The sequence below is a fragment of the Globicephala melas genome, chromosome 5, assembly GCF_963455315.2.
Source record: "Globicephala melas chromosome 5, mGloMel1.2, whole genome shotgun sequence".
NCBI lineage: Eukaryota > Metazoa > Chordata > Mammalia > Artiodactyla > Delphinidae > Globicephala > Globicephala melas.
Window position 1 is genome coordinate 73,424,918 of NC_083318.1, and position 20,219 is coordinate 73,445,136.

Sequence of the window (20,219 nt, forward strand, 5' to 3'; positions counted from 1 at the left end):
CTTCCCCGCCGCGCACCCGCCCCTCCTCGCCGCTTCTGTTGTGACTCGGGCAGCCTATCCCGAGGGTGGGGAGCTGCTGAGGAGCCTGAGCCGAGCGGTACTCCGCAGCATCACGTGTCGGGGTGGGGGCTATAAAATCCCGGAGCCTGGGCGTCGGGCGGGGGACGTGAGGACCAGCCCTCTCCAGGGACCCCTTTGTTCGCAGCCCAGACGCCGACACCTCCGCGTCCCCAAGGGCTTGACCGCCTGCGTTCGCGCCGCGCCCGGGGCAGAGCTCAGGACAGGAGAGGGGAGGGGGCGCCACGGCCGGCCGGGCCCTCCAGCCACCCACCCCTCGCGACATGTCGCGCTCCTTCTATGTCGACTCGCTCATCATCAAGGACTCCTCACGGCCCGCGCCCTCGCTTCCTGAGCCGCACCCCGGGCCAGATTTCTTCATCCCGCTGGGCATGCCATCCCCGTTGGTGATGTCCGTGTCCGGGACGGGCTGCCCGTCCCGCAAGAGCGGTGCGTTCTGCGTTTGCCCGCTCTGCGTCACTTCGCACCTGCACTCCCCTCGGGGGCCCGCGAGCTCCAACTGCGGGAGCGCAGGGACCGGGAGTGCCGGGGCCGGGGGTGGCGGGGCGGCGGCAGCCGCCGGGGCGTTGCCCCTGCTCAAGAGTCAGTTCTCTTCGGGTCCTGGGGACGCACAATTTTGCCCGCGTGTGAGCCACGCGCACCATCACCACCACCCTCCGCAGCACCACCATCACCACCACCAGCCCCAGCAGCCCGGCGCTGCAGCGGCGGCGGCTGCGGCGGCGGCGGCGGCGGCCGCGGCGGCCTTGGGGCACCCGCAGCACCACGCACCTGTCTGCACCGCCACCACCTACAACGTGGCGGACCCGCGGAGATTCCACTGCCTCACCATGGGTAGGGCCGGGTTTCTGGGCACCTGCGCGCTGTGCCTTGCCGGCTCCCGGGAGCAAACTTTCCGCCTTCAGTGGATGAAGTGGGAGCCTGGGGGCGGGATAGGGAGGGAGGAGGGGCTTTTAGTATAACTGTGGAGTCGTCCCCAGAAGTTCCACGAAGGTGGGAGTTAGCCTTCTCAGCCTCTCCAAGCAGCCTGGTGAGCTTCACTCCCGGTATCTGGTGCCCGAGTCTTGCATAACATCGGGGCCTTTAGGACTTCGAACTTGAGGGCTGAGAAATCGGAGGTTAACTGACTGAGGTCCGGGGTGGGTGTATTTGTATTTAAGTGTGGCATTCCGGCGTCGAGGCTGGCTGGGTTTCGTTGCTTTGGGCTAAGCCTGCCTGCCTTTCCGCTAGGCTTGAAGGGAGACGACCGGACAATGCAACCCCTCCCCCGCCCCCCACTTTAATCCTCTGACTTTACGTCCCGAACATCAAAGGCCTTCACTTGCTTTGGGCGTCCCTGTCCTTCCCGGTTAAGTAACGATGTGTCTTGAAATGAGAAAGAGTGAGAGATGGATACAGGTATTTAGTTGAGCTTCACGGGTGAGTCCCTGCGAGGCATCCTTTCCAAGGGATGGCACGTGGGGTGGGAGCGCCTCCCCACACCCACCCCCGAGAATTACCTCTCTGCCCTCTCTTGGCCCGTCTGCAGGGGGTTCGGAGGCCAGCCAGGTACCCAATGGCAAGAGGATGAGGACGGCGTTCACTAGCACGCAGCTCCTGGAGCTGGAGCGGGAATTCTCTTCCAATATGTACTTGTCTCGACTCCGGAGGATCGAGATCGCCACGTACCTGAACCTGTCAGAGAAGCAGGTGAAAATCTGGTTTCAGAACCGCAGGGTGAAGCATAAGAAGGAAGGGAAGGGCACACAGAGGAACAGCCACACGGGCTGCAAGTGCGTCGGCAGCCAGGCGCACTACGCGCGCTCAGAGGATGAGGACTCCTTGTCGCCGGTCTCGGCCAACGATGACAAGGAGATTTCCCCATTATGAGGGAGGGCTGCCCCACCTCTCCCTACACGCTCCCGTAATCCCCCCCCCCCCCCACACACACACACAACGCGACGCGGCAGGCACCCAGGGGCCAAAATCCTTGGCCTTTCGGTTGTTCTGCCTGGAGAAGGTGGAGACAGGTATTCCCGGGGGCTTACATGACGGGCCTGTCACTTCCGTCTCCTACTTGATCTATTTGTTTGGGACTCCACTCGCAGTTATAGATCATTTTTTTAAAATGTAAATAATCTAGATTCAACTAAGTCTCGTCATATAACAAAGAAAAAAGGGTTGGTTTAAGTTTAAAACTGTATGTGGGTTTTTGAAAGCGCATGTCATTTCCCTTTCCCTGTCTTTCAGAACCTGATAAGAACACGGGGTTTCTTGATTCTTTTTGTTTTGTTTTGTTTTTAATGAAAGTATTGAATTGCAAATAACTTAGAAAATTAAACCCTGTAGGTCTTGCTTTCTGAAAATTTGCCTGGGGAGAGTTTAAAATCCAAGTCACTGGAAGTCTCCTTGTGAATAGTTTTATATAAAATTTATATTTATATTTATTTAAATAAATGAAACAAAATCAAGGTTTTAAATTTGTGATGTTTGCTTTCTCCATCTTCCCCCGTCTTTCTCTCCCCCTTATGGACAGGGAATAAAAGTGTCTGAGAATTTAGAGCAAAGTAATGACTATAACTTGGTAATGTGGGTCTCTTGGTTGAGGGAGTTTGTGGCTCTATAGGATTTCTGTGTCACTGAAACTTCTGCCAAGAAGACACCTTCCATCATGATGCTGCCTACCAGGTAGTACTCCCCATTCTTAAAATAGCTCAATTCCTCACAATTGACAGGATACATCACTCCATTTAGAGTGACACTGACAATTAATGACAGGCAAACCTTTAAATTTATTTAGCAGGAGAGGGTGAAAATCCCTTACCTAGTATTTATTTTCTGTATCAGTCCCTCCTCCCTTTCTTTCCTTCTTCATCTCTCTCAGTACTAAAACCTGAATTATGTAAAGGAATCTGAATAGTAGGAATTGTTTTAGGAAGGGCAACAATTCATCAAACAGGTTTGAAGCAAACACATGCAAAGTTACAAATGATGCTACAAGTGACTAGAAACAATACCGTTTTTTCCGAGTTTGTCTAGCTAAGAAATTAGCTGGTTTCCACCACTGCTGAGAAAACAAAAGTTCAGGAATAGGGAATTATTTTGTCCAAAGACTTACATTCTCACTTTTCCAAAATAGCTCACAGGTGCCTTCGGACATCTGGTTTTTTTCTCTGGTCTCCCTAACTTTAACCTAAATTAGTTCCTTTCTAGTCCCTCTCTTCCCACCACCTTGCAGAGTGCATTCGCGCAATCCTGGCCCTGGAGAAGACTTACTTTGGCTTTGCCCTCAGCAAGGCAACCTGGCTCTCTCTTCAGCACAGCCAGGTTCTGTTCTTTAAGGGAGAGAGTGAAGCTGGAAACATGGAAACTAGGAGATCTCATTCCCTGCAATCTCATTCCCTGCAAGCTGAGTTCCACAAACACCCGCTGGGGTTGTTTTTGATTATTTTCTCTAAAGATGCCACCTAAAAAGTCCAAGCCATAGGAACTGTTTACAACACACATACTCACACTTCTTTAGGTCTGTTTTACTTTAGGTCTGTAGGAACTGAAACCTCACCAGGTGGGGCTGGGCTCTAGTATGGGTTTCCCCGCCCAGACACTCCCTCACTCTCACTCCCTCTCTCTCTCTCTCTCTCTCTCTGATCTCTCCTCTCTCTCTCTCTCTCTCTCTCTCTCTCTCTCTCTCACACACACACACACACACACACACACACACACACACTCCTGAGGCCCGTCGTCATCTCTCATTCTGGTGCTGGCCAGGGCAGGCAGGGGAGAGGAGAGGCTGGACGGTGCGTACTGAATGGGGAGCTGCCGCCGCTTTGTGCAGTGACCTGGGCCCGATCCTGCGCAGCAGTCACAGGCATCTGACTCGCTCCTGGCCCGGGCCTGGGAGGCTCAGGCTCTGGATTGCCCTCTCTCTTTCACACACAAGCCAAGCTTTGGGCCCCCTCACCCTGCCCACCGCGAAGGAGGAGGGGCGCTGACCCACTGCCTTTTCCAAAGATTCCGTCTCCCTCCTTCCCAATAAACAGGCGTCTCCGGGCACCGGTACAGGGCTGGGAGGAAGGGAGTTTCGTAGCGCAAAAAACTGGCAGCTAAGGAAGAATTCCTTCACAGGAAATAACAAGAAGGCCAAAGAGCCCCGGCCGCACCTCTTTGCACTCCTGCCCAAAGCGAAGCCTCATCTGAGAGGTGGACAGGCAACCCCGTCCCCTACCCATCCACTCTCAGCCCGGCCTCTCTGTCGTCCCGCACTCGGGCCTGGCCCTCCCCAAGTCCCTGCCCAGTAGGGACCAGAGCATCTGCACTTCTCCTCGCTACCCGCACCCAGGCCCTGCGCCCAGAGTGCTGAGCCGCCCGCTTGCCACACCGATGCTGCACTCGCCCAGCTCTACGACCCGGCAACGGAGACGCGGGGCCAGCCCTCCATGCCTGGTTTGGGGTTGGCTGCTCGGTACCTTTCCTTCCTGTCTTCAGGGATATTCCTTAGGGAAGAGAGGAGAAACAGTGAATCCTGCACCAGAGGCAAAAAGATTCAGGCAAAGACGCTGGACATTCTCCAAAGAAACGTTCTCCGGTGAATCTTCTTGTCACTTTCAGAGTGAACCATGAAGTCTCCTTGTCTCCTATTTTACACGTCCCCAACGCCCGCCCCCCCCCAAAAAAAATCAGTTGATGTTTTTGAAGATTGGGAATAAGGTTTTGGGAATCTGTCTGATTTTAAAGGCCTACAGTTTCATCTTAGGGTAAGAACACCTAAGCCAACACTCAGATGTACAAATATTCTGTTAAACAATCTTGATATCAAACACTCTAAGAGAAGTGTCCCCAGATTTATTAAAAGAGGAATGTTTAAGATGTGTGGAGTCACGCTTGACTATTTCTATCTGGGAAGCACTAGATGCTAGTTTTTCAATACGCCCCACTTGAAACACAGAACTCTGTTCCTCCAAAACATGGCCTCTTAGGGGCCTATAACCACATGATGGAAAGAGAGAAAGAGAATAAAAATGAGAATTAAAAGTCAGGACCTTGCTCCATTAGGAGAAAAGAAGTGAGCAGCAGGAACCATTAGCATGGATGAATCCACCTCTTTAAACAGGAAAAGAGCTGGGGGCTGGGGAGGATGGACAGCAGGAAGAATAACCTCCTGCCATTGTGCCCTGACCCAGTCCAGAATTCCCAGCAAAGAGGAGGAGCAGAGACCTTTCCCCTTCACCCTCCCACTCAGTGACCAAACCAAGCCCAAGGCCAAGGGTCTAACAATGACGGTGGCACACAGCAAGGCTTTTTTTTTTTTTGGCGGTACGCGGGCCTCCCACTGCTGTGGCCTCTCCTGTTGCGGAGCACAGGCTCCGGACGCGCAGGCTCAGTGGCCATGGCCCACAGGCCCGGCCATGGCTCACAGGCCCAGCCACTCCGCGGCATGTGGGATCTCCCCAGACCGGGGCACGAACCGGTGTCCCCTGCATCGGCAGGTGGACTCTCAACCACTGCGCCACCAGGGAAGCCCCAGCAAGGCTTCTTGATTGCAAACCATGCCCAGGGCAGAAAGGACCCAGCAGCCCATCCCTGGGGTGTTCATGGCCCCAGGTGATAGAGACACTGGTGATGGTAGATCCCACCTCCTCTCCTAATTCTGAAGTGGCCATCATAGTTTACTGCCCCCTCCCAACCCCCCACCATATCCCCCCCAAGGATATCCATAGATATTTTAGGAGAAACAAAAAGTTGGGGCTGTGAAGTCTTTGACTTTCTGGCTTCCTCCTCCCTCCCCTCACCCCCACTCCTCACCACTGCTGCCCAGTTACATCTAATCAGGATTAGAAATGCAGTTTGCTTGGCCCACCCTGACTGTAGTCAGGGAATTGCCAGAAGGGTGATTGTTCTAACTCAAAGTGGTCACAGAGGGCAACAGGGTCTGTGTGTGTATGTGCATGTACACAAGTGTGTGTGGACTCTTGGTGGTGTTAATGTATGTGGGAAGAAGAGAGTTATTTTCACTAGAATTTTTTTTCTTATTTTTTTGCTTCGCACTTCTATCTTTCGTGCAGTTTCCACTCATTTTTCATGGCACTGCTTGGGAGATTTCTTTGAGGGAGGCAGGAAGAGGCTCAGAGTTGGGCTAGGGGAAGGAGCAAAAGGCTGAACCTCAGGGAAGACTGTAGTGAGCTCTGGGTAAGATCTCAGGTCCAGGCTTAAGGGTGTAAGAGAGAGGGAGAATGACACTTCCAATAGAACCTATTTGCTAGAGGAAATTGGGTTTAAAGGAGCAATCACTGCTTTAAAAGGAGCTCCTCCCATCCTCTCCAAACACAGCCTAAAGCTGTCCTAGACATGAATGCAGCTCAGTGCATCAAAGCAATTGTTCCTATTTTCATTATTCACAGGGAATCTTTGAATGTACCTGTTAAGGTGACAGACCTCTTAAAAGGGAACATTTTTTTCCATGCAATTAAATGGTGCATTTACTAGGCTTCTATTAACATAATTTAATATAAATCTATTTTATAAATCTTTAGGCTCACATTACCGAAAACTGAGCATCTCTGAAAAAAAAAATACCTATGTCTCTTCCCTAAATTAGATGGAATAGAATCCAAAAACTTGCTATTCTAAGCCAGCTGGAAATATTAAAAGTAGAAGAATTTTTTGTATTATCTTTTGTTAATGGTGGAGGTATGAAGAAAAGAGTCAGCTTGTCTCACAGAAGATGAGGGCTTCTCACCCAAGGGCCTGGCACTTGGAGTGGTTAACACAGGCTAGAACTGGAACAGGAGGTTAAAGAGATCTCTTAGGAACAGAGATGAATCAGAGCTCAGATGAAAAAACAACAGCCAACCCTGACTCATATGTGGAAGCAAGTTTCTTCTGTTTGGGGAGAGAAAAATCCAAAGCCTGTGAGCTCTCACAGTCCCATAAGCTATTCTACATGGAGGTAGATATCCTTGTCTGTTCCCATAGCTGGACTCCTTGTTCTCAAGTGCACCCTCCAAAAGCTTGGGCATCCCATTGTCTCTGAAAAGGTGTTTTGTCTGCCCTTATATTGATGTCGCTGCCTGCCCTTCTGCACCAGGCATTGCATTTCTTCAAGCAGAGCCCTATGTTTTCCTGAACCCTTGTCCTACCTTTGTTGAGTCTTCCAAATCCTAAACCCAGGAAGGCCCCAGGGGCTCCTCTGAGTGAATCCTGACAGATCGGAAGTGTGTGCTGTGTGCTTAGGAAAGTAACTAGTTTCAGATTAATGAAGCAGTGACAATTTCAATCTGCTTAAAGGCGGAGGTTGGCACTGCCCAGGCCTGAGCGTGGGGAGCTCGCCAGGCTGGGCTTTATATTGTCCGCTTTTCTGAAGAGCAGACAAAGATGGATAGAGAGACATTGAAAAGCAGGGGGCGTATTTCAAACAGCCCCATAAAGAGGGCTGTCACTTTAAGACAAGAACCATAGTGCTTTGATGACTTTGTATTAGCTGCCCCATTTCAAATAAGGAACTCAAGTCTCTAGTGAGAGGGAGGAAAAAGAAGACTGTGAGAGGGAGAGGGAGAGGGAGAAGGAGGGGGGTGGAGGGAGAGAGGGAGAGAGAGAGAGAGAGAGAACAGAGAATGTGGTGATATTTAGCCTGTGTGAGCACTGCAGCGGGACTAATTCTTAGGCAACTATTTGGTTTCTGAAGTTCAGGGAGAAACAACCCACAGCAGGTGCAGAGAAAAAAGGCAGGTGGGAGCTGCTCCTTATGGGAAAGAGCTCCCTGCCCCGTGCGCAGCAGCCGGCTCCGAGGAGTTAAAGCCAGCTTGGCCTCAGTTGGCTGGGAAGGGCTGGAGAGGGATGCACAGCTCTACCGGCCCCAGGCCGCTGAGGATTATAATGGAAATTTTTGAGAGCTTGAAAGAGAAATAATAGGAAGGAGGGGGACGGCAGGCTTTTGGAGTCCACCTTCACAAAGCCTAATTTAAATTGTTTGGGGTCAAGCAGCAGCAAGCCACCTCCCCCCTTTCCTCCTTAATTAATTAATGACCACGATTAATTATTAGGGTCTTGCATCTCAAGACTTCAAATCACCTCCCCCCCCCGGGGTGATGAGTTGCTTGAGCCAGGCACGTGGTTCTAACTTGAGAAGAAAGTTGAAAGTTGGCAGTGTAGTCTGTGTCTCTATTATCTGCTTCCCTCTAGGTCTCTGCCTCTGCTTTTTTTCTGTCTCTCCTACTCTTCCTGCCTTGGTGTGTCTCTGTCTCTGTCTCTCTAATCTTTCCCCTCTTTGTTCTCCAGGCTGATCTCCCCATCCTCCTCCAATATCCCTTGGCCCTGGCTCAACCCTCCCAACTCTAGGACCCCAGCTGTCCCGGGAGAGGGGAGGATGCCCATGAGGCCCTCACCCAGGGCACCGGCCAGCAGCTCCGAATCTCACCGCGTCCTCAGTGGCGGGAAGTGAGTGGGCAGCAGTGCTCACCGGCTGGATCAGGAGTTATTGACAGTTTAGATTTTTTTTTCCTGCCAAAGAAATCTTTTTTTTTTTTTTTTTTTTAAGGGACCGGAGGACCGGGAGCGGGAAAGCGCTTCGGCTTTGAAGGCCGGCGGAAGGGCTCCCCCGACGGTGGCGCTGGAGGAAGAAGCGTGTAGTCAGTTTCATTAGGCACTATTTGAACCTTGCAACGTGTGGTAATTTCTGGGGCAAGCTGAAGAGGGGGGATTATGTAGGAGGGACACAAGGAAATTAGCGAACGGTTAATTTAACTCGTTTTCTGCTAGACTTTTCGATACATTCCTAATTGACTGAGGGGCAGGTGAAGCTCCCGCCCCATGCAGGCTCATTCACGGTGGGAATAAATGGTTCTTTTTCAACTCACACTGCTCACAATATATCATCAGGGAAAAGACATGCAATGAATATGTTGATTTTTTTATTATTATTAATGGACTTACACCCTGCCACGCAGGTGTGAGGGTAAAAACCTATACTGCAATGAGATAAGATTAACAATGGAATTAGAATTTTATTAGCTTTATATGTCACATAGACCTGGATCCGAACTGTCAAAACAAGCAACAAGAAAAGATATTCTGAAGGCAGCCCTGCCACTCAACCAGGAGAAATGGAACAGCGCCGATCCAAATCACGATCAGCTCCAGTTCCTTCAGTACCTCCCTTGGGCCTTCTGCCGGAGGCAAGAGGCGGGAGGGCCTCGCTTAGGTGAACGCCTCGGTTCCCGACCCGCAGGTAGTAGCTGAAAACACCACTTGAGCTCGGAGGCCCGGCCTAGAGCAGGCCCCAGCCCAGGGTAGGGGGCCCGTGATGACCCGAGGCTGCCGAGAGGTCAGCGGAGGGGCCGGGCCACCGCGGCCTGCGAGCCGCAGGCTTCGCATCCTCTAAATCAGCTGCAGGCGCTGGCCGCGACCCGAGGGAATGGAGAAGAGTCGGAATGCGGGACTGGAGGTGGAGTGGGGCGTCCCTTGAAAGCCGCACTGAGTTTTGTTACCCGGGGGCCACTGCTACCTGGGTCTCGCAGGCGCAGAGGTGCCCTATGCAAATGGTTCACTATTAGGCAAGAAAGAAATACTTCAAATGGCCCTTTGTAACCTTCTATAGAAAATCGAGGTACTCTGCATGACAAAGCACAATTAAGCTTTCTATTCAGGAGTTCTGCAGCTGGTAGCCCATTGGGAAAGTGGGAGGAAACGCGAATATATTAATAGTGTGGCAAAAGTTTTTTGTGTGCGTGTCCTTTTCTGGGTCGGGGCTGGGGAGGGGCGGTGGGTGGACCCAGAGGGGAAGGAAGCTCCGCCTTGGATCCTTGCCACCTGTCCAACCTCGTCTCTGCCCAAGTGGAGAGCCCTGCTTGTCTGGCAGCCCGGACATTCTGAATGGTCTCGGCGACCCCCGCGAGCAGACCAGGGCTGGGCGGACCCTGCAGGCACCAGCACCTGGACGGGACGGGACGCCTGCCCCATCCTAGCCTCCTCGTTCCCGGAAAGCTGAGCTGAGACCCGGCGCCCGGCTGTCCTTGGTCCCCCGCGCAGGAGGGAGGCTCCCAGACCAAGTGCTTCGCCCAGACGCCTGGGTGGGTGGTGCACCCGGGAGCACAGCAGGAGGATGTTGGAGCTGGGAAAGAGACACGGGAAGAGCAGAGCCGGATTTTCCGTTCAGCTCTAATTTTCTCCCATAGTTGAGGTTCACTTCCTAATCGTTCACTTTTACAGACCTCGAGGAGAATTTCTTGCTTCTTAGTAAAGAAGGGCTCTTAACCAACTGTGCTGGTTATTCTCCATATGCCGGTCTAGATCCATCTCCACCTTCCTCTGGCCTCGTGGTTGCCAGAAGACACTGGCCACTGTGGATTGTACTACATCTTCTATTAACTGCATCACCTGCAGTCTCTTGCCTGTGGCTTGCATTTGGGTTTGGTGAATGAGTGGCACTGCAAATAACCGAACAACCTGATGAGAGAATCTGAGGTACACTGATTGTTTCTGGGGATGTTGCATTGTCCCAGTTCTGGCAGTTGCTGCTCCTTTCCAGAAATTCCCTTTCTCTCTGAGAGCCTCTCTTCCAAGGCTCCAGCTCTCAGTCAGGCTCCTCCTGCACCTTCATGGAAAAAGGTGAAAATGCCTTCTGGCTTCTACTAGTCCCCTCTACTAGTCCCATCAAATTCTTGTTGGTTCTCTCAGCCCGGCACACATCTCTGCAAGTAGTCATTTTGTTGAAAACTTTCTTTAAAAATCCCCACTCGGGCTTCCCTGGTGGCGCAGTGGTTGAGAGTCCGCCTGCTGATGCAGGGGACACGGGTTCGTGCCCCGGTCCGGGAAGATCCCACATGCCGCGGAGCAGCTGGGCCCGTGAGCCATGGCCGCTGAGCCTGCGCGTCCGGAGCCTGTGCTCCGCAACGGGAGAGGCCACAACAATGAGAGGCCCGCGTACCGCAAAAAAAAAAAAAAAAAAAAAAATCCCCGCTCAGATCAGTTGCCGAGTGGCTGACCAGCCATGTTATGCTTGAGCCAGTCTCTTCTGTAACAGTCAGGTCAACTGTCTCCTCACTTTTGCTGGGATGTCTCCCATGAGAGAAGTTGTCCCAGCCCATTCCATTTTCAACAGCTTTGACCACTAGGAATACTTACTTGTGTTGTATCTTCCTTTGTAATTTCTATCCATGAGTTCTACCTAGTTCTTCCCTCATGGACTTCTAGGTGTCTGCCTTCTTCCCTATTCTCAACTGTGATGTCCTTGATGACAGCAACTGCATCTGTCATCTCTGCATCCTCAGCACTCATCACAATACCTAGTACATAGTAGATGCCCAGTAAACTAGCTAGATCAATGCATCATTCTGCTTCCAAGACTCCACCAGTTGCCTCAAACATGGAGGCTAGAAACAACTATACTTCATTGTAGCTGTATATAAATATATGTAATAAACATATATTCCCTGGTGGCACAGTGGTGAAGAATCTGCCTGCCAATGCAGGGGACACGGGTTTGAGCCCTGGTCCGGGAAGATCCCACGTGCCACGGAGCAACTAAGCCCGTGCGCTACTACTACTGAGCCTGTGCTCTAGAGCCCGTGCACCACAACTACTGAGCCTGCGTGCTGCAACTACTGAAGCCCGCGCGCCTATAGCCCGTGCTCCACAACAAGAGAAGCCACCGCAATGAGGAGCCTGCGCACCTCAACAAAGAGTAGTCCCCGCTCACCGCAACTAGAAAAAGCCTGTGTGCAGCAACGAAGACCCAATGCAGCCAAAAATTAAAATAAATAAAATAAAATTTTAAAAATGTATATATACATAGGCTAAATATCCTATGTATAGAATAAATATCCTATATAGAGGATAATTATAGATAGGATATAGAGAAGGTTCTGGAATCAGTCTGCATGCTCTACCATTTACTAGCAGTGTGACCTTGAGCAACCCACTTAACCTCTCTAACTTCTATTTTCCTCATTTGTAAAATGGGGATAATTAATAGTACTTCCCTCATAGGGTGATGACGACTAAATAAGGAAATATACATGAAGATATACAGATATTTAGTTAACTCAGATAAGGTCTAACTGAAAAAGTAACTTTTAAATAAAGACCTGAAGAGAATACGAAGAACTGACCCTGTGCTTGCTGGGTCAAGAGAATTCTAGTGGTAAAGAATTCCAAGCAAAGGCCAAGGTGTGAAGATGCCTGAAATAGTTGGGAAACAGTGAAGAGGCAGAGTGACTAGAGTACAGTGAGTGAGTGTGTGTGAGGGGGGAAGAGGGATGATGGGGTAGGGCTTGTAGGTCAGAGTAAGGGCTTTGGCTTTTATTTTTAGTTAACTGGGAAGCTCTTGCGGGATATTGAGCAGAGAAGTGATATGCTGTAACTTATGACTAATCTGGATGAATTTGGCTGCTATGTTGAGAGAAGCCAGGAAGATAAGATACTATTAAATACAGCCAGGTAAGAGATGACACTGGCCTGGACCAGGGTGGAAGTAATGGGAGTGGGGAGAAGTGTTGAATTCTTGGGTTTGATTTGGTAGAGTTGCCAGGATTTGCTAACAAACTGAAACTGAGGAGTAAGAGTAAGAAAAGGATGACCTTTTCTTAAGAGTAAGAAAAGGATGACCTTGTCATCAAGGATGACACCAAGGTCTTTATCCCAAGCATTGAAAAGAAAAATGTTGCCGTTAAGAAGACTATAGGGGACTTCCCTGGTGGCACAGTGGTTAAGAATCCACCTGCCAATGCAGGAGACACGGGTTCGAGCCCTGGTCCAGGAAGATCCCACATGCCGCAGAGCAACTAAGCCTGTGCGCCACAACTACTGAGCCTGCGAGCCACAACTACTGAGCCGATGTGCCACAACTACTGAAGCCTGCACTCCTAGAGCCCGTGCTCTGCAGAAAGAGAAGCCACCGCAATGAGAAGCCCACACACCGCAACGAAGAGTAGCCCCCACTCGCCGCAACTAGAGAAAGTCCGCGTGCAGCAACAAAGACCCAATGCAGCCAAAAATAAATAAATAATAAATAAATAAATTTATTTATTTTAAAAAAAGAAGACTGTAGGAGGAGCAATTTTAGTATATATTAAGTTTGAGATGACAATTACACATCAAAGTGGGGATATCATGAAGGCAATTGAAAAAATAATTCTGAAGTGAGAGCAAGCCTCGAGAAGTAAATAAAGGAGTCATGAATGTAACGATGGTATTAAAATCATGTGACAAGGTGAGCGCATAAGGAAGTGGTACATAGTAAAAGGGGAAGGAACCCAAGGACTTAGCACTGGAGAACTCTAAAATTTAAAAGCATTGAAAACAAGTCTTGGAGATGAGAAAGAATGAACATAGAGGAAAACAATGAGGTGAGTAGTATGACTGACCCACCATAGGGCCTGGAGAGAATTTCCTGAACTCAGGGAGGGTAACCCAAGCAAAGGCCAGCAGTCTCCCTGAGTTGAGGAGACAGAATTGAGAAGTAGAGGAAACCAAGGTGCCTAGAATTCATAGGACACAGTACTTATTCAATAGCAAACTGCTCAGAACGAAAGCTCTAGAAATCTACAGAGGTTTCCCCTCTAGTTTTCAGCTGAGTATTCAGTACTTACACATGAAGAACCTACCTGGGGCTAGAGAAAGAACACCACAAAGAAGCAGGCTGAAAAATTTATGACCTCACACATGCCTGGTAAGACTTTGTGTCCTCTCTGGCCAGAAAGAAAAGACCTCCTAACATACACGGGGCTTTTCATTCAAATAGACTACTCAGAAAGGTATTGCCTCAGTGGTAGAGCAAAATTAGCTCTAAAGACTACTCAGGCTCCACCTAACAAAGCTTAAAAGCAACCTTCAAAAGGATCAAACTGTTTCCAAGTAACCTAACTGCATCCAAAACAGCTCAAAAATATTTAAAGGAATTAAAAAAAAACTCTAGCATCCTAGAAGGTATAATTCATAATAATAAATTATGAGGTATGCAATCAAAACACACCGGACATGAAAAGAAGCAGCAAAGTATGACAATGAGAAGAAAAATCAATCAATATAAAGACACAGAAATGACACATATGGTAGAATTCTGACAAAGACTTTCAAACAATTGTTATATTTTTAAATCCCCTCCATTTATTCATGAAGGCAGAGGAAAGTATGAACATAATAAGGAGAGATCTGCAAGTTATTTAAAAAAAAAAAGATCTGAATCAATTAAGAAATACAGTGTGTGAGATGAAAAACACCAGATGTGATTAACGACAGTTAGACACTGCAAATAAAAGATTAGTGACCTTACATGATGCAGAGCAACTAAGCCCATGAGCCACAACTACTGATCCTGTGCTCTAGAGCCCGCGAGACACAACTACTGAGCCCGTGTGCCACAACTACTGAAGCCCCGCGCCTAGAGCCCATGCTCCACAACAAGAGAAGCCACCACAATGAGAAGCCCGTGCACCACAACGAAGAGTAGCCCCTGCTCGACACAACTAGAGAAAGCCCGCGCAGCAACAGAGACCCAACACAGCCAAAGATAAAAATTTTTTAAATTAAAAAAGAGTTTGCATGCTACAACTAAGACCCAGCACAACCCAGTAAATAAATATTTTTAAAAAAGATTAGTGACCTTAAAGACATAGCCATAGAAACTATCCAAAACAAAATATAGTGAGATAAGAGACTGAAAAGAAAAGAATAGAGCATCAGTGAGCTGTAACACAACATTGAGTGACCTATACACAAATGTTCCTGGAGTTCCAGAAGGAGAAGAAAGACAGATGAAGGGACAGAGAAATCACTGCCAATTTTTTTTCAAATTTGATGTAAACTATAAACCTACATATCCAAGGAGTTCAACAAACTCCAAACAGCAGAAACATGTGCCCCAAGGCACATCATAATTATAATGATAAGAAGAAAATCTTAAAAACATCTAGAGAAAAAAGATACTATGTGCAAAGGAACAAAGATGAGGATGATAGTAGATTTGTCATCAGAAAGAATGCAAGCCAGGGACTTCCCTGGTGATCCACTGGTTAAGACTCCCTGCCTGCTTCCACTGCAGGGAGCACAGGTTCGCATGCCACAAGGCCAAAAAAAAAAAAAAAAGCAAGCCAGAAGACAGTGACTTCTGTCTTTAAACTACTGAAAGAATAAAACAGTCAATCAGAATTCTAAACTCAGCAAAAATAGTAATTTTTTTCTTTGGTTGCCTATGCTTTTGGCACTATATGCAAAAAATCATTGCCAAATCCAATGTTATGGAGCTTTCCTCCCACGTTTTTTTCTAAGAGTTTTACAGTTTAAGCTCCTATGTTTGGGTCTTTAATCCATTTTGAGTTTATTTATTTTAAAAATAATTTTTTTGGAGTATAATTGCTCTACAATCGTGTGTTATCTTCTGCTTTACAACAAAATGAATCAGCCATACACACACATATGTTCCCACATTTGTTCCCTCCTGTGTCTCCCTCCCTCCCACCCTCCCTATCCCACCCCTCCAGGCGGTCACAAAGCACCGAGCTGACGTTTGGTAGTGTATATATGTCCATGCCTCTCTCTCGCTTTGTCACAGCTTACCCTTCCCCCTCCCCGTATCCTCAAGTCCATTCTCTAGTAGGTCTGTGTCTTTATTCCTGTTTTACCCATAGGTTCTTCATGACATTTTTTTTCTTAAATTCCATATATATGTGTTAGCATACAGTATTTGTCTCTCTCTTTCTGACTTACTTCACTCTGTATGATAGACTCTAGGTCTATCCACCTCATTACAAATAGCTCAATTTCATTTCTTTTTATGGCTGAGTAATATTCCATTGTATATATGTGCCACATCTTCTTTATCCATTCATCCGATGATGGGCACTTAGGTTGTTTCCATCTCCGGGCTATTGTAAATAGAGCTGCAATGAACATTTTGGTACATTACTCTTTTTGAATTATGGTTTTCTCAGGGTATATGCCCAGTAGTGGGATTGCTGGGTCATATGGTAGTTCTATTTGTAGTTTTTTAAGGAACCTCCATACTGTTCTCCACAGTGGCTGTATCAATTTACATTCCCACCAACAGTGCAAGAGGGGTCCCTTTTCTGCACACTCTCTCCAGCATTTATTGTTTCTAGATTTTTTGATGATGGCCATTCTGACTGGTGTGAGATGATATCTCATTGTAGTTTTGATTTGCATTTCTCTAATGATTGAAAGTTTAATTTTTTTTTTTTTTTCAGTATGCGGGCCTCTCACTGTTGTGGCCTCTCCCGTTGCGGAGCAGAGGCTCCGGATGCGCAGGCTCAGCGGCCATGGCTCACGGGCCCAGCTGCTCCGCGGCATGTGGGATCTTCCCGGACCGGGGCACGAACCTGTGTCCCCTGCATCGGCAGGCGGACTCTCAACCACTGCGCCACCAGGCAAGCCCAGAAAGTTTAATTTTTATGATTTTAATGATTGAAAGTTTTAATGATTGAAAGTTTTAATGATTGTAAGTTTTAATGATTGAAAGTTTTAATTGAAAAAACACATCTCATGGGCTTCCCTGGTGGGAAGGGAAGAGGTTAAGAATCTGGGAAGAGGTTAAGAATCTGCCTGCCAATGCAGGGGACACAGGTTTGTGCCCTGGTCCAGGAAGATCCCACATGCTTTGGAGCAACTAAATCCGTGTGCAATAACTACTGAGCCTGCGCTCTAGAGCCTGCGAGCCACAACTACCGAAGCTCACACGCCACAACTACTGAAGCCCGCACGCCTAGAGCCCGTGCTCCACAACAAGAGAAGCCACCACAATGAGAAGCCCGCGCACCACAATGAAGAATATCTCCCGCTCACCTCAACTAGAGAAAGCCTGTGTGCAGCAACGAAGACCCAACACAGCCAAAAATAATTAAATAAATTTATTAAAAAAAAAAGAAAAAACACATCTCATAAAATGTACTCTCTTAACTATATTAAAGTATGCAGTTCAGTAGTGTAAAATATATTTGCATTATTGTGAAACAGATCTCCAGAATTTTTTGTCTTGCAGAACTTGGTAACCACCATTCAACTTTCTATTTCAGTGAATTTGACTACTTTAGACAACTCATGTGAGTGGAATCACAGAGTATTGTTGTTTTGTGTCTGGCTTATTTCACGGGGCATAATGATTTCTAGGTTCATCCATGTTGTAGCATGTGACCGCACTTCCTTTTTTAAAAGGTTGCATAGTATTTCATTGTGCTTATATACCACATTTTATTTCATCCATTGATGGACATTTGGGTGGCTTCCACATCTTTGCTATTGTGAATAGTACTGCTATGAATGTGGGTGTAAAAATATCTCTTTGAGATCCTGCTTTCAATTATTTTGGATTATACCCAGGAGTGGGATTGCTGGATCATACGGTAGTTCTATTTTTAATTTTTTGAGGAACCACTGTACTGTTTTCTGTAATGCTTGTACCATTTTACAGTCCCATCAACAATGCACAAGGTCCAACTTCTCCACATCCCTGCCAACACTTGTTAGTTTCGGTGGCTTTTTTTTTTTTTGGTAGTAGCTATCATAATAGTGTAAAGTAATATCTCAGTGTGATTTTGATTTGCATTTCTCTGGTGATTAGTAATGTTGAGCATCTTTTCATATTCTTTTTTTTTTTCCATATTCTTTTTGGCCATTTGTATATCTTCTTTGGAGAAGTATCTACTCAAGTCCTTTGACCATTTATTTTCTAATTGGGCTATTTGATTTTTTTGTTGTTTAGTTGTAGGAGTTCTTTATATATTCTGGATATTAACCCCTTATCAGATATATGATTTGTAAATATTTTCTCCCATTCCTTAGGTTGTCTTTCACTCTGTTGATTCTGTCCTTTGATGCACAAAAGTTTTAAAATCTGATTTGTCCCATCTGTATTTTTTTCTTTTGTTGCTTGTGCTTTTGGTGTCGTATCCAAGAAATCATTGCCAAATTCAATGTCATGAAGATTTTCCTCTATGGTTTCCTCTAGGAGTTTTATATTTTTAGGTCATACATTTAGGTCTTTATTCCATTTAGAGTTAATGTTTGTTTATGGTGTAAGGTAAGGGTTTAACTTTGTTCTTTTGCATATGAATATCCAGTTTTCTGAACTGGATATCCTGTTGAAGAGACTATCCTTTCCCCATTGAATATTCTTGGCACCCTTGTTGAAAATCATTTGAAATTTGTTTCTGGGTCATCTATTTTATTCCACTGGTCTATATGTCTGTCTGTATGCCACTACCACTCTTCTGAGTACCATAGATCTGTAGTTGTTTTGCAATCAGGAAGTGTGAGACCTCCAACTTTATTTTTCACTTTCAATATTGTTTTCGCTATCTGGGTCTATTTATATGAATTTTAGGATAAATTTTCTGTTTCTGTAAAAAACATCATTGGGATTTTGATAGGGGTCACATTGAATCTGTAGATTGTTTTGATTAGTATAGACATCTTAACAATACTAAGTCTTCCAATCCAGGAACATGGGATGTTGCTCCATTTATTTGTATTGTTAATTTCTTTCAGCAACATTTTGTAGTTTGCAGTACACAAGCTTTTTGGGAGGCTGTGTTAAACAGCAAAATCACCAATCCTGCTTGAATTCCCTGGAGGTTCAGTGGTTAGGACTCCACGCTTTCACTGTGGAGTCCCTGATGGGGGACTCAGTCCCTGGTGGGGGAACTAAGATCCCACAAGCCACATGTTACAGCCAAAAAAAAAAAGTTTAAAATAAATAAATAAATAAATAGATAAGGATTATGTTAGTAAATGTGAAAGTGCAGCTCAAAGAGTCCAAAAACGTATCTTTAAAGAAATCATGTTTTTTTAAATGCCTGGAAATACAGTCGCCCAAATATTGAGATAATGCTTACTGAGATGGAGTTTTAGAAATGTGAATTAATATGTGTAAAACTGCTTTCTAATACAGTAAAGAACTACAAAACTAATTGCAAAGAATAAGAATAATTACAAAATAATTTCGGCTCTTATGACCTGTCCGGAATGATTAGTCTAAAAGACACCAGAAGAAAAATTGTTCTTTTTTTAACCGAAGTATAGTTGATATACAATGTTGTGTTAATTTCTGCTGTACAGCAAAGTGATTGTTACACATACATATACATTATTTTTTATATTCTTTTCCATTATGGTTTATCACAGATATTGAATATAGTTCCCTGTGCTGTACAGTAGGACTTTGATGTTTATCCATTCTATATATAATAGTTTGCATCTGCTAATCCTCAAATCCCAGTCCATCCCTCCCCCACCCCCTTGACAACCACAAGTCTGTTCTCTATGTCTGTGAGTCTGTTTCTGTTTCATAGATAAGTTCATTTGTGTCATATTTTAGATTCCACATATAAGGATATCGTATGGTATTTGTCTTTCTCTTTCTGACTTACTTCACTTAGTGTGATAATCTCTAGGTCCATCCATGTTGCTGCAAATGGCATTATTTCATTCTTTTTTATGGTTGAGTAGTATTCCACTGTATATATGTATCACATCTTCTTTATGCATTCATCTGTTGATGGACATTTAGGTTGTTTTCATGTCTTGGCTACTGTGAATAGTGCTGCTATGAACATAGGGGTGCATGTATCTTTTCGAATTATAGTTTTGTCCAGATGTACACCCAGGAGTGGGATTGCTGGATCATATGGCAACTTCATCTTTAGTTTTTTGAGCAAACTCCACACTGTTTCCCACAGTGGCTGCACCAACTTACATTCCCACAAATACTGTAGGAGGGTTCCCTTTTCTCTACACCCTCCCCAGCACTTGTTATTTGTGGACTCTTTAATGATGGCCATTCTGACCAGTGTGAGGTGGTACCTCATTGTATTTTTGATTTGCATTTCTCTAATAATTAGTGATTTTGAGCATCTTTTCATGTGCCTGTTGGCCATCAGTATGTCTTCTTTGGAGAAATGTCTGTTTAGGTCTTCTTCCCATTTTCTGATTGGGTTGTTTTTGTTTTGTTTTGTTTTGTTTTGTGGCCTCTCCTGTTGCGGAGCACAGGCTCCTGACGCGCAGGCTCAGCGGCCATGGCTCACAGGCCCAGCCGCTCCATGGCATGTGGGATCATCCCGGACCGGGGCACGAACCCGTGTCCCTTGCATCGGCAGGCGGACTCTCAACCACTGCGCCACCAGGGAAGCCTGGGTTGTTTGTTTTTTGAGTGTTAAGTT

At 46.6% G+C, this 20,219-nt stretch overlaps 1 protein-coding gene across 1 annotated transcript; it reads left to right on the plus strand.

Annotated features, from left to right (window-relative positions):
- The first annotated feature begins 206 nt into the window (after window positions 1–206).
- GSX2 (GS homeobox 2) lies at window positions 207–1,964 on the plus strand. The gene is made up of 2 exons (XM_030880555.2): window positions 207–912; window positions 1,607–1,964. The coding sequence occupies exons 1-2, from the start codon at window positions 342–344 to the stop codon at window positions 1,945–1,947; spliced, it is 912 nt and encodes a 303-aa protein (XP_030736415.1). The 5' UTR covers window positions 207–341; the 3' UTR covers window positions 1,948–1,964.
- Window positions 1,965–20,219: the final 18,255 nt, after the last annotated feature.

Coding starts and splice junctions, on each gene's coding strand:
- GSX2 (XM_030880555.2), top strand. CDS start 342: ATGTCGCGCTCCTTCTATGTCGACTCGCTCATCATCAAGGACTCCTCA. Junction 913..1,606: donor ATTCCACTGCCTCACCATGG/GTAGGGCCGGGT, acceptor GCCCGTCTGCAG/GGGGTTCGGAGGCCAGCCAG.